Raw genomic sequence first — 16,025 nt, forward strand, 5'->3', positions numbered from 1 at the left:
TTACTGACTGATTGGATCATTAACAATAATTAGCTCTAATGTCAATTGTCAGGTTAAAATAGACGTATGGATCTCCATTTAGTGTTAGAATCAGTCCTATTAGTTTGCGAGGATACTTTGCTTTCATTGTACTTTAGTCATTGATTATGACATTCTCCATTCTGTCAGGTGATGTCAGCATAAAAGAGTAAAATGTACTGAAGTAATGCCAGACCAGGAATGGAATATGAAGCAAGTCTTCATCTTTATATTCTGACATTCAGGGCCATACAGTAGACAGTATTGTGTAATTACTAACGTTTTGTAACTGCTACCGGCTTATCTCTACACATGATGCTATAGGTGAGGAGACTGCAGGCTGTGCTTAGTAAAGGGGTGGGAACCCGTAGTGTTGATACTGGTTAAACAGGCTTTTCCTACACTGGTACTGTTTCATTGAAGAAGTAGCCAGGACTGAGCACACTTGTGTTCACTTCCACCATAGACATGGAAGAGCATAATGTTTCAGTCTTTCTTCTGCAGGAATATGATTTTGAAAAAAGATTTGATGACCAAGAAGCCATTCAATGGATGCAGGAGAACTGGTGAGTGATAAGAGAGATGGATCACAATTATTCGCTCTGCTATGACTTATTTACATTTTCTTTTTATTTTAATGAAGTACCCTACAAATATCTGTTGTATATGTTAAAACAACAAGAGGTAGCAAAGCTAAATTTGGTATTTGATGGTTGAGCTCGTTAAGTCTTATCTAAGACCAAATAGTGTGACTGAGCTTTTCTGGGTTCCCCTACAGATGCTTATAAAATTATATTATACGTTTGTGTTTTTAAAACACCCATCCACTGACTTGTTCTGATCCCAAATGGATAGGTTACTACAGAAAGAAAATACTACTCCCTAATTTCCAATTCCATTGATCAAACTCTTAAGAATGGAGTGGACAAGATTACTCTGGGTGATATCACCAACTGTGTCAATCCGATCCATTTGGTAAAGTAGACAGATGTCAGCAGAATGTTAGAGTATCTAAATACTATGTCCCCGTAACGCTGCTTAAATGATGTGGAACTCTAAGTCATCCAGGTGGGATCAAGTCATCAAGGTGTGATTGAGATGAGAAGGAAAACCTGTATATTCAGCCTTGACATTAACCTGATGTAATAGTCACACTGGACTTTCAATATATATGAGGCCAGCATGTGAAGTGGAGTGTATAGAGATGAGGGAATCTGAACTGTAAAAGTCGTTGTTCGCACCTAACACTGGTTATCCAGGGCTCAAACCAGCTCATAGTCTTTTAAAATAGACTGTGTGCTCCTGAAGGCTCGGTGCTCTGCCCAGTGAAAGCTGCTTGGAGTCTCTGAATGGCTCTCACTGGGGGTCAAATTTTTTTTTCATATGCTGTTTCCCCCAGAAATTCTCTATTTATGGCTGGCTGTATGCGGGCGGAGAACCGAACTGCCCAATCTTTGACTTCCATTATGCTTGTTACTCAAGCCAGTTAGCTTGGATGCCCATTGACATATGGGGTTCGGGAACAAGTTCAAGTCAATTCTGGATCCCAAAACAAACTTTTAACTAAACTCTGGCTGATGTCTGCGAACCCGAACATTCACGGGTCTGCTTAGCTCTAGTAGTGAGGATTTGTTTCAAATACCACATATCAGCATTCAAAGAACATTCAAAGCAGTATTTGATCTGGACTTTATAGTGGATTAAAAATCCACCTGAAAAACATCTGTATGAAATAAGTCTTTGAAATCATTTCACTCCAAAATAAAGTCACTAGTAAGTATTTTGGAAGAATTGATCTCTTCTGTCCTGTTGTAGAAACAAAAAAATCTACTAAATTCTCTAATTTTACCTTTATTTGAACAAGACATTTTATGTGTGAGATGAGCCCATGAATAGTGATAGGCGGAGTCGCAGATACCCGGGATTGGCGAGTCCAACCGGGTTACAAAAAAAATCTGGTTTGGGCCCGGAGTTGATCCCGGATATCTGGCCAGAAGCTGGTCGCAATACTAGTCAAACTGTCAGCTTCAGGCAGAGAATGAGCTGCGGCAATGAGCGGTGACGTCACTCCGGATATCTGTGGTCACAGCTGGAGGTTCCCACGCTCCTCCACCTGCGATCACAGGTAACCTCACCTGAGGTCACTCAGGTCAATGAGGTCACCTGAAGTCAGGTTACTTGCAATCACAGGTGGAGGACTTTCACAGTCCAGGTCCGCCCATCACTACACATGACATCCCCATAAAAAGATGTTGTCTAGCTTACTAGAGTCCTAAATAGCAGGGAAATATATCTTGTATATCTGCATGCGTAGATGAAAGCTGGGAAACAATTCTTATAGTAGCAATGCTGACCATAATGCTGCTCACTGACACTCTTCTAAAGAATAAATTTACTGTAAGAAAGAACCGAATAAACTTTTGTAAAACTTGACATCTGAGGACAGCAAATGGAATTATAATTGGAAATGATTTTTTTTAATGTTAAGATGGACCCACAAGGGTGACATACATACATTTAAAGTGAACTTGAAGGTGCAATATGCACCCAGAACCATGAGCAGTTCTGAGTGCCTATTAGTAATTCCTGCCTAACAGTGTCTGTATATACTAGCATAGATAACGAGATCTTTAGAAAAAGTATTTCTAAAGATCGTTTATTATATGGTAATGAGGCCAGCGACTAACCGCAAGGGTGTTAGTTCACTTTGCTGGTCGGCTCACATGGCATGTTAGCACGCACCTCTGGGTGTACTAACATGCTAATGAATGTGCAGCGACGCTGCACATACCTCACTCTTCATGGCGGTCGGCAGAAGATGGATGCACACTGGGCATGATCCGGAGTCCCCGGGGCTTCCGATCATGAGCACTAAACTGATGATGGGTGTAACCTTCCCGGCTTCAGTGGGGTACAGTGCGCAGGACCAGAAGTGCTGGGGACTCCAAATTATACGCAGAAGTGCATCCATCCACCACAGGCCGCCATGAACAGTGAGGTACAGTACAGACCAAAAGTTTGGACCCACCTTCTCATTCTAAGAGTTTTCTTTATTTTCATGACTCTAAAAATTGTAGATTCACATTGAAGACATCAAAACTATGAATGAAAACATGTGGAATGAAATACTTAAAAAAGTGTGAAACAACTGAAAATGTCTTATATTCTAGGTTCTTCAAAGTAGCCACCTTTTGCTTTGATTACTGCTTTGCACACTCTTGGCATTCTCTTGATGAGCTTCAAGAGGTAGTCATCGGAAATGGTCTTCTAACAGTCTTGAAGGAGTTCCCAGAGATGCTTAGCACTTGTTGGCCCTTTTGCCTTCACTCTGCGGTCCAGCTCACCCCAAACCATCTCGATTGGGTTCAGGTCTGGTGACTGTGGAGGCCAGGTCATCTGGCGTAGCACCCCATCACTCTCCTTCTTAGTAAAATAGCCCTTACACAGCCTGCAGGTGTGTTTGGGGTCGTTGACCTGTTGAAAAATAATTGATGGTCCAACAAAACGCAAACCGGATAGAATAGCATGCCGCTGCAAGATGTTGTGGCAGCTATGTTGGTTTAGTATGCCTTCAATTTTGAATAAATCCCCAACAGTGTCATCAGCAAAGCACCCCACACCGTCACACCTCCTCCTCCATGCTTCACGGTGGGAACCAGGCATGTAAAGTCCATCCGTTCACCTTTTCTACAAAGACACGGTGGTTGGATCCAAAGATCTCAAATTTGGACTCATCAGACCAAAGCACAGATTTCCACTGGTCTAATGTCCATTCCTTGTGTTCTTTAGCCCAAACAAGTCTCTTCTGCTTGTTGCCTGTCCTTAGCAGTGGTTTCCTAGTAGCTATTTTTCCATGAAGGCCTGCTGCACAAAGTCTCCTCTTAACAGTTGTTCTAGAGATGAGAAGGTGTGTCCAAACTTTTGGTCTGTACTATATGTGCGATGTCACTACGCATTCATTAGCATGTTAGTACGTCCACAGTGGCGTGTTAATGCTACGTGGGCCGACTAGCCAAGGGAACTAACACCCTTGTGACTGGTCGCTGGCCTCATTAGCATAAAATAAACAATCTTTAGAAATACTTTTTGTAAAGATCCCTTTATCTATGCTTGTGTATACAGGGACAGTTAGGCAGGGATTAGCAATATACACTCAGAACTGCTCGTGGTTCATGGTACATATTGCACCTGACAGGTTCCCTTTAAGTAATTATTTTGCTCCTTGCATGAAGATCTTGTAATTAATAATTTCATGAAGTCAGCATGACTGTCACATGGCATCATAGAAGGAATAAGTAAACTTTGGGTGTGTAAAAGAGGGTGTGAAAGATCATTTGCAGTAACTTCAGAGGTGGATACACAGGTCTGTTTCATCTAAGGATGAATTATTCAATCTCTACTGCTAGGTTTTGACATAATTGTACATTGCAGTAATGTATGTCGTTATGTGTCTACAGATATTTGCACAATATTTACAAATCATTCATCTTACTTAATATTTTTTAATGCAGGTCCATCACCTTATAATATGAGAATGACTAAATAGTTAGGACTTATATTTACTTATCTTTATGTCTATGAATTATGTGACTTGGGGATTGTCCATGGTATTGTATCTGTACCTAGCCATAGCTGCACCGACAGTGGGGAAATAAGTATTGAATACACCACCAATTATCTAAATAAATATATTTCTTAAGATAGTATTGACATAAATTTGTTACCAGATGTTAGTAACAACAAATCGGCAAATAAATCAAACCATAGACGTCCATAAATATAGTGATGTGTAAAAATGAAAAATGACACAGGAAAAAGATTTAATATGCTTACTGAAATGTATTTAATACTTCATACAAAAACATTTGTTTGCTGAAAACAGCTTCAACACACCTCCTGAATGGAGAAACTAGTCACATGCATTGCTCAGGTGTGATTTTGGCCCATTCTACCCCCAAACACTCTTCAAATCCTGAAGGTTCCTTGCCCTCCTTCTATGAATGCTTAGCTTTGGTTCCTTCCATAAATGCTCTATTGGATTCAGGTCAGATGATTGCTTGGGCCATTCTAAAGTTTTTGTTTCTCTGAAACTAATTGAGAATTTCCTTGGCTGGGTATCTTTCCTTGGCTTGATCATTGTGTTGCTGAAATGTCCACCCTGGTTTCATCTTCATCATCCTAGTAGATGGCAGCAGATTTTGCCAAGAATGTCTCAGTACATTTGTCCATTCATCTTTCCTTCAATTAAATGAAGTTTGCCAGTGCCGTATATGAAAAACTAGCCCCACACCATGATGTTCCTATCTCCAAACTTCATTGTTGGTATGGTGTTTTTGAGGTGATATTCAGTGACTTTGAACCTCCAAACATAGTGTGTAATATGGCATCCAAAGAGTTAACTTTTGGTCTTATCTGACCGGACTATATTTTTCCAGTAATTCACAGGCTTGTCTAAATGTTGTTGAACAAACTAGGAGCCCTAAAAATAGATATAATTGTGCCATAAAATACATAATATGTATATGATGAATTGAAAAAGCATTAGAAATCCAGTGTCTCCAACTTGTGGATGCTCACCTACTGGAAGTCTACAATTTCCAGCATGTTACACACAGCATGTTGCTAGAATTGTCATTATACGAAAACTACAAACCAAAAGGTTGAAGACCACTGCCATTGATATTATTGAAGAACTTTGCTTTTTTTACACATGAAAAATGTATGAAATGCAACATTCTCCTCAACCATTTTATGATAATATAAAGTGACACTTTTCAGTAAACTCCTCACTGACAAATTCCAAACACACCCATATTACAGAGAAAGCTGGGGAATATTCTGGAGCCTTAGTCTTCTCGGTACAAAGGTCTTTTCTACAATGCAATAGTAATTTAGATTTTCACAGTCTAATTTGCCTATTTAAATGTGTACACAGCAGCTTTCACCAGGGGCGGACAGTTACAGCAAAAGAATTCTATGCAGGACATATGTCTGTGCCCCTATCATGCATATATAAAATATGTATAATCATATATATAAACATGTACACATTAAGCATGAATACATATATACTTTGTACACACATATATTTGCTAATTAGACGTGCATGCAGTCATGGCCGAAAGTGTTGGCACCCTTAAGATTGTTCCATAAAATGAAGCCATTCTCCCGGAAAATTATTGCAATTGGACGTTTTGTTATATACCTTTTATTTCCTTTGTGTGTGTTAGAACAACACAAAAAAAACTGAGAAAAAAGGCAAATTGGGCATAGTCTAGCTTTTTCATGTCAGTAGTGGGGTCCTCCTGAGTCTCCTGCCATAACTTTTCATTTAATTCATATGTCTACAGATAGGTTGCACTGATATTAATGCACCCTGAGTCTGCAGGATAGCTTGAATTTCTTTGGAACTTGATTGGGGCTGCTTAGCCACCATCCAGACTACCCTGCGTTGCAACTTTCATCAATTTTTATCTGCCATCGATGTTCAGAGATATTAGCTACAGTGCTATGGGTTGTAAACTTCTTGATTATGTTGTGCACCATGCACAAAGGAACATCAAGATCTCTGGAGATGCACTTGTAAACTTGAGATTGTTATATGTTTTACCAATTTTGGTTCTCAAGTCCTCAGACAGTTCTCTTCTCCTATTTCTGTTCTCCATGCTTAGTGTGGCACACAGAGACACACAATACAAAGATTGAGTCAATTTTTCCCCTTTTTATCTGGTTTCAGGTGTGATTTTCATAGTTCCCATACCTGTTACTTGCCACAGGTGAGTTTGAACGTGTATAACATGCTTGTAACAAAGTTGTTTAACCACAATTTTGGAAAAGTTCCAACAATTTTGTCAGGCTTATTCTTGGGGTTTTGTGTGAAACTATGTCCAATTTCTCTTTTTTTCCTCTGTTTTTTTTGTGTTGTCCCAATACACACAATAAATAAATGTGTTTATGACAAAAGATATGTAATTCTAATAATTTTCTGGCAGAAATGCTTCATTTTCTGTAAAAATTGTAAGGATGTCAACAAACATGAATATTCATATTGCATGCACATTTACAAATCCATATATCTATTATGCATACATATACCAATTATGAATGTATATAGTATATACACATTATATATACACAAGCTTAAATAAAATACGTGCATACACATTAAACATGCACATACAGATTACACACATATGTACATGTATACTCATTGTGCATTCTTCCATTATATATGCATGAACAGACACATTAAAGGGGTTGTCTGGTGTAAAATGACATGTCTGTGGTGACTGCAGACTTGTGACACACACACTGGAGGCTGTGAGAATGAAAATATTAGGCACATATATACACATTATTCACATTATACACACACACACACACACACACACACACACGCACTCTGTAGCGCCTGCCTGGCACCACAGACTCAGAATGGCTGTAAAGGAAAGGCTAAAGGAAAGCCGCTCACAAAGCAGGACCCCAAGAACCCTGAAACCCTTTAATCCCTATACAGGGATTTGGAATTACACAGGACCCCAGAAATCACTACTTGTGGTAAACTGCAGTCCGATGACAGCAGTAGTAAGGCAGGGTCAAACCAGGATATGCAGAACAGGGACAAATGCAGGCAGACAAGGACGTAATCAGGTAACAAGGCAAAGGTCAAATCCGGATTGGGTAGCAAGGTACAAAAACGGCAGGCAGGACAGTAGTCACAGAACAGGCAGAGGTCAAATACAGGGATCACTATACAAAACAGAACGGGAACCAGGAAGCAGGAATTTCAAACTATCTCTGGCAGTGATCAACAGACAGGAGGGGGAATTAGATGGGTGTGGTGTCTTCCCATTGCCTGTAGCTGATTGGTGGTAACTTCAGCTGGAAGACACACACCACCTACAGTCAGCCAGTGGTACTGCAGGTCCCAAGGAAACCCAGCTTGGTGGATGAGTGGAGCTTGCACCCACCAGAGCCACTGGCACCGACTCCTCTCCTATCACCAGCATTATCCACAATGGGAACTCGACGCCACCTGGTGATCGAAGTAGAATTCGCAGGACCAGACCCTAATGGGGACGTGACACACATACACACACACACACGCACACACACACACACACACCAATATAATAGACAAAATTACAATATATACATCATAGACTATGGACTCTGCAATGAGCTGGTCTGTCCCAGAGGAAAAAAGCAGCACGGAGGAGCCTCCCTAACCTGTAACTATTAGGCTATGTGCCCACGCTAGAATGTCCCTGCGGATTTTTTTGCCTGAAAATCCGCGACTTTCGCGGCAAATCCGCACCCGCGGATTTGCCGCGGATTTACCGCGGATTTGCCGCGGATTTTGATGCGGATTTTTTTTTTTTTTTTTTCCCCATTCAAAGCCAAAAATCCGCACCAAATCTGCACCAAACAATTGACATGCTGCAGATTTTTCCGGATCAAAATCCGCGGCAAATCCGCCGCGGAAAAATCCGCAGCATGGGCACAGCATTTCCAAACTGCCATTGAAATGGCTTGGAAGTGCTGCTGCTGCAGATTTTCGGCAAATCCGTGGTAAATCCGCGGCAAAATCCGCGGTAAATCCGCGGTAAATCCTGTAGCGTGGGCACATAGCCTTACCAGACTTCCCACTTGATGAGCTAAATAAGATCAATTTTTCTGTCTAACACAGTTCTAAATTTGTATTGTACATCTACATGATGAGCTACACCAGCAGGAAGCTCTTGCTTCAGCAATGGGTGAGCTGTGCCGTGTATTGTAAGCAGCCAACCTGGCTTTGCAGCACATAATGCTTCTGAATGGCACTACTTTCCATTCATGATCAGCACAGTTTTAGTCTCCCTCCATCATAGTCCCTTGTGATGATGAACCTGTTACACAGATGATCTGTCCGCCCCTGGTTTTCACTGGCAATGTGTAAGTGTATATACCAGGTGTATATACAAGATGACCTGCACAATTATCTGTTCATTGATCTGACTGACAGCAGACAGTTGTTTCCCTATTCTATGTACAGACTCCATAGCTATTGTTGAAAAAGGGGCAGTTTTTGTGCAGTTTTCATAATCTTTTTGCCCCTAATGAATTATGATTACACCTTATACCTTTAGTTACATAGTTAAGACGTTCATAAAAATGCCGAAAACATGGTTCCTCATTGTCTCCTGTCACAGTGGATTTTAAATTACACTTTATGATTTTAAATTAAAGATGCGTTAAAAGATTCACACTACCCTGGTGCAGTTTTTACTTCAGTACTATGTAACAGCCAGACTTGGGCATTGCGAATTTCCTTGGCTGGCACTTGAATGCCAGCACCATAGGGGCCCCTGCAAAAACTAGTTCCCTTCGATGTCATGATAGTGCATGAAGCCTAGACACTAGGCATCGCATCTCATATCGTTCCATGAGGTCATAAGGTGTCACAATTTAATTGCTGACCAAGGAAATTAGCACTGCCCTCGAATGGCGGCCACAGAGTCCCGAGGTGGACACCAGGCAAATTTAGGGCATATTTTTTATTTTAAAAATGCATGGTTAATAAAGTAGGTGATCATGGAGCAGTAAGTTACCAGGTCACCATTAGACCTCATGTAGATGGCTGTGTCATGGATTGTGCATTACACATTCATTGTATGTGCCATCAACAAACGTTTATAGGCCCATACTATAAATCCATAGCTTCAATTTTACATGCAGAGGTTTTCTCATGGATTCACATGATTATTGCTTTCTTTTTAGAGCAGAACTTGGTGCCTGATTGGGGCACCGGTACCGCAGCACATGCACTGTCTATAGACACTTTGCATGTGCATAGAAACGTCTGGTGATGTAACATAATTACAAATAAAAATATTCAAGTTAAAATAATCAGATTGTTGCAGTCGTGAACAGCGGTGACTTACAGGAACAGGTCCACCTCAAGAACGCAATAGAGAATCATCCCTGCAGGGCAAATCTTGTTAAATGATAGATTCCTTCACAGATTTTTTTTTTCCTGGTAAAGAATGTCATGCATTTCATACCTCTGTGCAGTGGCGTAACTAGAGTTTGATGGGCCCCGGTCAAAAGTTCAGACCTGGGCCCCCCCTCCACATACACTGACACTTGAGGTACGGGATAATGATGCTGACACTTGGCTCTTATCCACAGCACCCAGATTTCCCATGATCTGAAATCCCTCTATCAGCACCCTGCTTTCCTATGTTCTGATATCCATCTTGTCCTCGGCACACTGCTTCCCCATGCTCTGCTGTACATCTTTCCCTCAGCACCTAGCTTTCCCATATCAGAGCATGGGAAAGCTGGGTGCTGAGAGAAGATGTATAGCAGAGCATGGGAAAGCTGGGTGCTGAGGGAAAGAGCCTTTTTCCCTCAGCACACAACGTTCCCATCCCCTGATTGTATCTTTGTCCCCCCTTGTATATAGTTCTCCAAATACAATAATGGCCCCAACATTGCCTTCCAAATAGTATAAAGGGTCCCATATAACCCTTCATATATTAGAATACACTTCCATAGTCCTCCATGTATTATATAATGCATTTCCCATAGTTCTCCATGTATTATAATTCACCCCATAGTACTCAATATATAACACTGCACCACATAGTCCTCCATATATTATAATGCACCCCCATAATCCTCCATGTATAAAGTAGCCCTTCAATTATTATTATGAATTTCTCATAGTTCTCCATATATTATACTGCACCACATAGTCCTCCATATAGTATAATGCAGCCCTATAGTCCTCCATGTATAAAGTAGCCTCTCCAGGCCTCCATGTATAATAATGCAGCCTCCCCAGACCTCCATGTATAATGCACCCTCTCCAGGCCTCCATGTATAATAATGCAGCCTCCCCAGACCTCCATGTATAATACAGCCTCTCCAGGCCTCCATGTATAATAATGCAGCCTCCCCAGACCTCCATGTATAATGCAGCCTCTCCAGGCCTCCATGTATAATGCAGCCTCCCCAGGCCTCCATGTATAATGCAGTATCTCCAGGCCTCCATGTATAATACAGCCTATCCAGGCCTCCATGTATAATGCAGCCTCTCCAGGCCTCCATGTATAATAATGCAGCCTCTACAGGCCTCCATGTATAATAACACAAACTCCCCAGACCTCAATGTATAATAATGCAGCCTCCCCAGACCTCCATGTATAATGCAGCTTTTCCAGGCCTCCATGTATAATAATGCAACCTCCCAAGACCTCCATGTATAATGCAGCCTCTCCAGGCCTCCATGTATAATAATGCAGCCTCCCCAGACCTCCATGTATAATGCAGCCTCTCCAGGCCTCCATGTATAATAATGCAGCCTTCCCAGACCTCCATGTATAATGCAGCCTCTCCAGGCCTGCATGTATAATAATGCAGTCTCCCAAGACATCCATGTATAATGCAGCCTCTCCAGGCCTCCATGTATAATAATGCAGCCTCCCCAGACTTCCATGTATGATGCAGCATCCCCAGGCCTCCATGTATAATAATGCAGCCTCCCCAGACCTCCATGTACAATACAGCCTCTCCAGGCCTCCATGTATGATGCAGCCTCCCCAGGCCTCCATGTATAATAATGCAGCCTCCCCAGACCTCCATGTATAATGCAGCCTCTCCAGGCCTCCATGTATAATGCAGCCTCTCCAGGCCTCCATGTATAATGCAGCCTCCCCAGACCTCCATGTATAATGTAGCCTCTCCAGGCCTCCATGTATAATAATGCAGCCTCCCCAGACCTCCATGTATAATGCACCCTCTCCAGGCCTCCATGTATAATAATGCAGCTTCCCCAGACCTCCATGTATAATACAGCCTCCCCAGGCCTCCATGTATAATGCAGTATCTCCAGGCCTCCATGTATAATACAGCCTATCCAGGCCTCCATGTATAATGCAGCCTCTCCAGGCCTCCATGTATAATAATGCAGCCTCCCCAGACCTCCATGTATAATGCAGCCTCTCCAGGCCTCCATGTATAATAATGCAGCCTCCCCAGACCTCCATGTATAATGCAGCCTCTCCAGGCCTCCATGTATAATACAGCCTCTCCAGGCCTCCATGTATAATAATGCAGCCTCCCCAGACCTCCATGTATAATGCACCCTCACCAGGCCTCCATGTATAATAATGCAGCCTCCCCAGACCTCCATGTATAATGCAGCCTCTCCAGGCCTCCATGTATAATAATGCAGCCTTCCCAGACCTCCATGTATAATGCAGCCTCTCCAGGCCTCCATGTATAATACAGCCTCTCCAGGCCTCCATGTATAATAATGCAGCCTCCCAAGACCTCCATGTATAATGCAGCCTCTCCAGGCCTCCATGTATAATGCAGCCTCTCCAGGCCTCCATGTATAATAATGCAGCCTCCCCAGACCTCCATGTATAATGCAGCCTCTCCAGGCCTCCATGTATAATAATGCAGCCTCCCCAGGCCTCTATTTATAATAATGCAGCCTCCCCAGGCCTCCATGTATAATAATGCAGCCTCCCCAGACCTCCATGTATAATACAGCCTCTCCAGGCCTCCATGTATAATGCAGTATCTCCAGGCCTCCATGTATAATACAGCCTATCCAGGCCTCCATGTATAATGCAGCCTCTCCAGGCCTCCATGTATAATGCAGCCTCCCCAGACCTCCATGTATAATGTAGCCTCTCCAGGCCTCCATGTATAATAATGCAGCCTCCCCAGACCTCCATGTATAATGCACCCTCTCCAGGCCTCCATGTATAATAATGCAGCCTCCCCAGACCTCCATGTATAATACAGCCTCCCCAGGCCTCCATGTATAATGCAGTATCTCCAGGCCTCCATGTATAATACAGCCTATCCAGGCCTCCATGTATAATGCAGCCTCTCCAGGCCTCCATGTATAATAATGCAGCCTCCCCAGACCTCCATGTATAATGCAGCCTCTCCAGGCCTCCATGTATAATAATGCAGCCTCCCCAGACCTCCATGTATAATGCAGCCTCTCCAGGCCTCCATGTATAATACAGCCTCTCCAGGCCTCCATGTATAATAATGCAGCCTCCCCAGACCTCCATGTATAATGCACCCTCACCAGGCCTCCATGTATAATAATGCAGCCTCCCCAGACCTCCATGTATAATGCAGCCTCTCCAGGCCTCCATGTATAATAATGCAGCCTTCCCAGACCTCCATGTATAATGCAGCCTCTCCAGGCCTCCATGTATAATACAGCCTCTCCAGGCCTCCATGTATAATAATGCAGCCTCCCAAGACCTCCATGTATAATGCAGCCTCTCCAGGCCTCCATGTATAATGCAGCCTCTCCAGGCCTCCATGTATAATAATGCAGCCTCCCCAGACCTCCATGTATAATGCAGCCTCTCCAGGCCTCCATGTATAATAATGCAGCCTCCCCAGGCCTCTATTTATAATAATGCAGCCTCCCCAGGCCTCCATGTATAATAATGCAGCCTCCCCAGACCTCCATGTATAATGCAGCCTCTCCAGGCCTCCATGTATAATGCAGTATCTCCAGGCCTCCATGTATAATACAGCCTATCCAGGCCTCCATGTATAATGCAGCCTCTCCAGGCCTCCATGTATAATAATGCAGCCTCCCCAGACCTCCATGTATAATGCAGCCTCTCCAGGCCTCCATGTATAATAATGCAGCCTCCCCAGACCTCCATGTATAATGCAGCCTCTCCAGGCCTCCATGTATAATACAGCCTCTCCAGGCCTCCATGTATAATAATGCAGCCTCCCCAGACCTCCATGTATAATGCACCCTCACCAGGCCTCCATGTATAATAATGCAGCCTCCCCAGACCTCCATGTATAATGCAGCCTCTCCAGGCCTCCATGTATAATAATGCAGCCTTCCCAGACCTCCATGTATAATGCAGCCTCTCCAGGCCTCCATGTATAATACAGCCTCTCCAGGCCTCCATGTATAATAATGCAGCCTTCCAAGACCTCCATGTATAATGCAGCCTCTCCAGGCCTCCATGTATAATGCAGCCTCTCCAGGCCTCCATGTATAATAATGCAGCCTCCCCAGACCTCCATGTATAATGCAGCCTCTCCAGGCCTCCATGTATAATAATGCAGCCTCCCCAGGCCTCTATTTATAATAATGCAGCCTCCCCAGGCCTCCATGTATAATAATGCAGCCTCCCCAGACCTCCATGTATAATGCAGCCTCTCCAGGCCTCCATGTATAATGCAGCCTCTCCAGGCCTCCATGTATAATGCAGCCTCTCCAGGCCTCCATGTATAATGCAGCCTTTTCAGGCCTCCATGTATAATGCAGCCTCTCCAGGCCTCCATGTATAATAATGCAGCCTCCCCAGACCTCCATGTATAATGCAGCCTCTCCAGGCCTCCATGTATAATGCAGCCTCTCCAGGCCTCCATGTATAATGCAGCCTTTTCAGGCCTCCATGTATAATGCAGTCTCTCCAGGCCTCCATGTATAATAATGCAGCCTCCCCAGACCTCCATGTATAATACAGCCTCTCCAGGCCTCCATGTATAATAATGCAGCCTCCCCAGACCTCCATGTATAATGCCGCCTCTCCAGGCCTCCATGTATAATAATGCAGCCTCCCCAGACCTCCATGTATAATGCAGCCTCTCCAGGCCTCCATGCATAATACAGCCTCTCCAGGCCTTCATGTATAATAATGCAGCCTCCCCAGACCTCCATGTATAATGCAGCCTCTCCAGGCCTCCATGTATAATAATGCAGCCTCCCCAGACCTCCATGTATAATGCAGCCTCTCCAGGCCTCCATGTATAATAATGCAGCCTCCCCAGACCTCCATGTATAATGCAGCTTCTCCAGGCCTCCATGTATAATACAGCCTCTCCAGGCCTCCATGTATAATAATGCAGCCTCCCCAGACCTCCATGTATAATGCACCCTCACCAGGCCTCCATGTATAATAATGCAGCCTCCCCAGACCTCCATGTATAATGCAGCCTCTCCAGGCCTCCATGTATAATAATGCAGCCTACCCAGACCTCCATGTATAATGCAGCCTCTCCAGGCCTCCATGTATAATAATGCAGCCTTCCCAGACTTCCATGTATAATTCAGCCTCTCCAGGTCTCCACGTATAATAATGCAGCCTCCCCAGACCTCCATGTATAATGCAGCCTCTCCATGCCTCCATGTATAATGCAGCCTCTCCAGGCCTCCATGTATAATAATGCAGCCTCCCCAGACCTCCATGTATAATACAGCCTCTCCAGGCCTTCATGTATAATAATGCAGCCTCCCCAGACCTCCATGTATAATGCAGCCTCTCCAGGCCTCCATGTATAATAATGCAGCCTCCCCAGGCCTCCATGTATAATAATGCAGCCTCCCCAGGCCTCCATGTATAATAATGCAGCCTCCCCAGACCTCTATGTATAATGCAGCCTCTCCAGGCCTCCATGTATAATGTAGCCTCTCCAGACCTCCATGTATAATGCAGCCTCTCCAGGCCTCCATGTATAATGCAGCCTTTTCAGGCCTCCATGTATAATGCAGCCTCTCCAGGCCTCCATGTATAATGCAGCCTCTCCAGGCCTCCATGTATAATGGAACACCCCAGGCCTCCATGTATAATGCAGCCTGTCAAGACCTCCATGTATAATGCAGCCTCTCCAGGCCTCCATGTATAATAATGCAGCCTCCCAAGACCTCCATGTATAATAATGCAGCCTCCCCAGACCTCCATGTATAATGCAGCCTCTCCAGGCCTCCATGTATAATGCAGCCTCTCCAGGCCTCCATGTATAATGCAGCCTCTCCAGGCCTCCATGTATAATGCAGCCTCTCCAGGCCTCCATGTGTAATGGAACACCCCAGGCCTCCATGTATAATGCAGCCTGTCCAGACCTCCATGTATAATGCAGCCTCTCCAGGCCTCCATGTATAATAATGCAGCCTCCCAAGACCTCCATGTATAATAATGCAGCCTCCCCAGACCTCCATGTATAATGCAGCCTCT

The 16,025-nt window shown here is 43.8% G+C and overlaps 1 protein-coding gene across 1 annotated transcript in view; it reads left to right on the forward strand.

The window, feature by feature from the left end:
* The first annotated feature begins 451 nt into the window (after positions 1-451).
* ELOVL3 (ELOVL fatty acid elongase 3) overlaps positions 452-16,025 on the forward strand; it is a 36,259-nt gene continuing 20,685 nt past the window's right edge. Inside the window, exon 1 of the mRNA XM_075348879.1 lies at positions 452-584. Coding sequence (XP_075204994.1) covers positions 487-584 — 98 coding nt within the window. The 5' untranslated portion in view covers positions 452-486. The remainder of the gene's footprint in view (positions 585-16,025) is intronic.

The sequence above is a fragment of the Anomaloglossus baeobatrachus genome, chromosome 5 (assembly GCF_048569485.1).
Source record: "Anomaloglossus baeobatrachus isolate aAnoBae1 chromosome 5, aAnoBae1.hap1, whole genome shotgun sequence".
Taxonomy (NCBI): Eukaryota; Metazoa; Chordata; class Amphibia; order Anura; family Aromobatidae; genus Anomaloglossus; species Anomaloglossus baeobatrachus.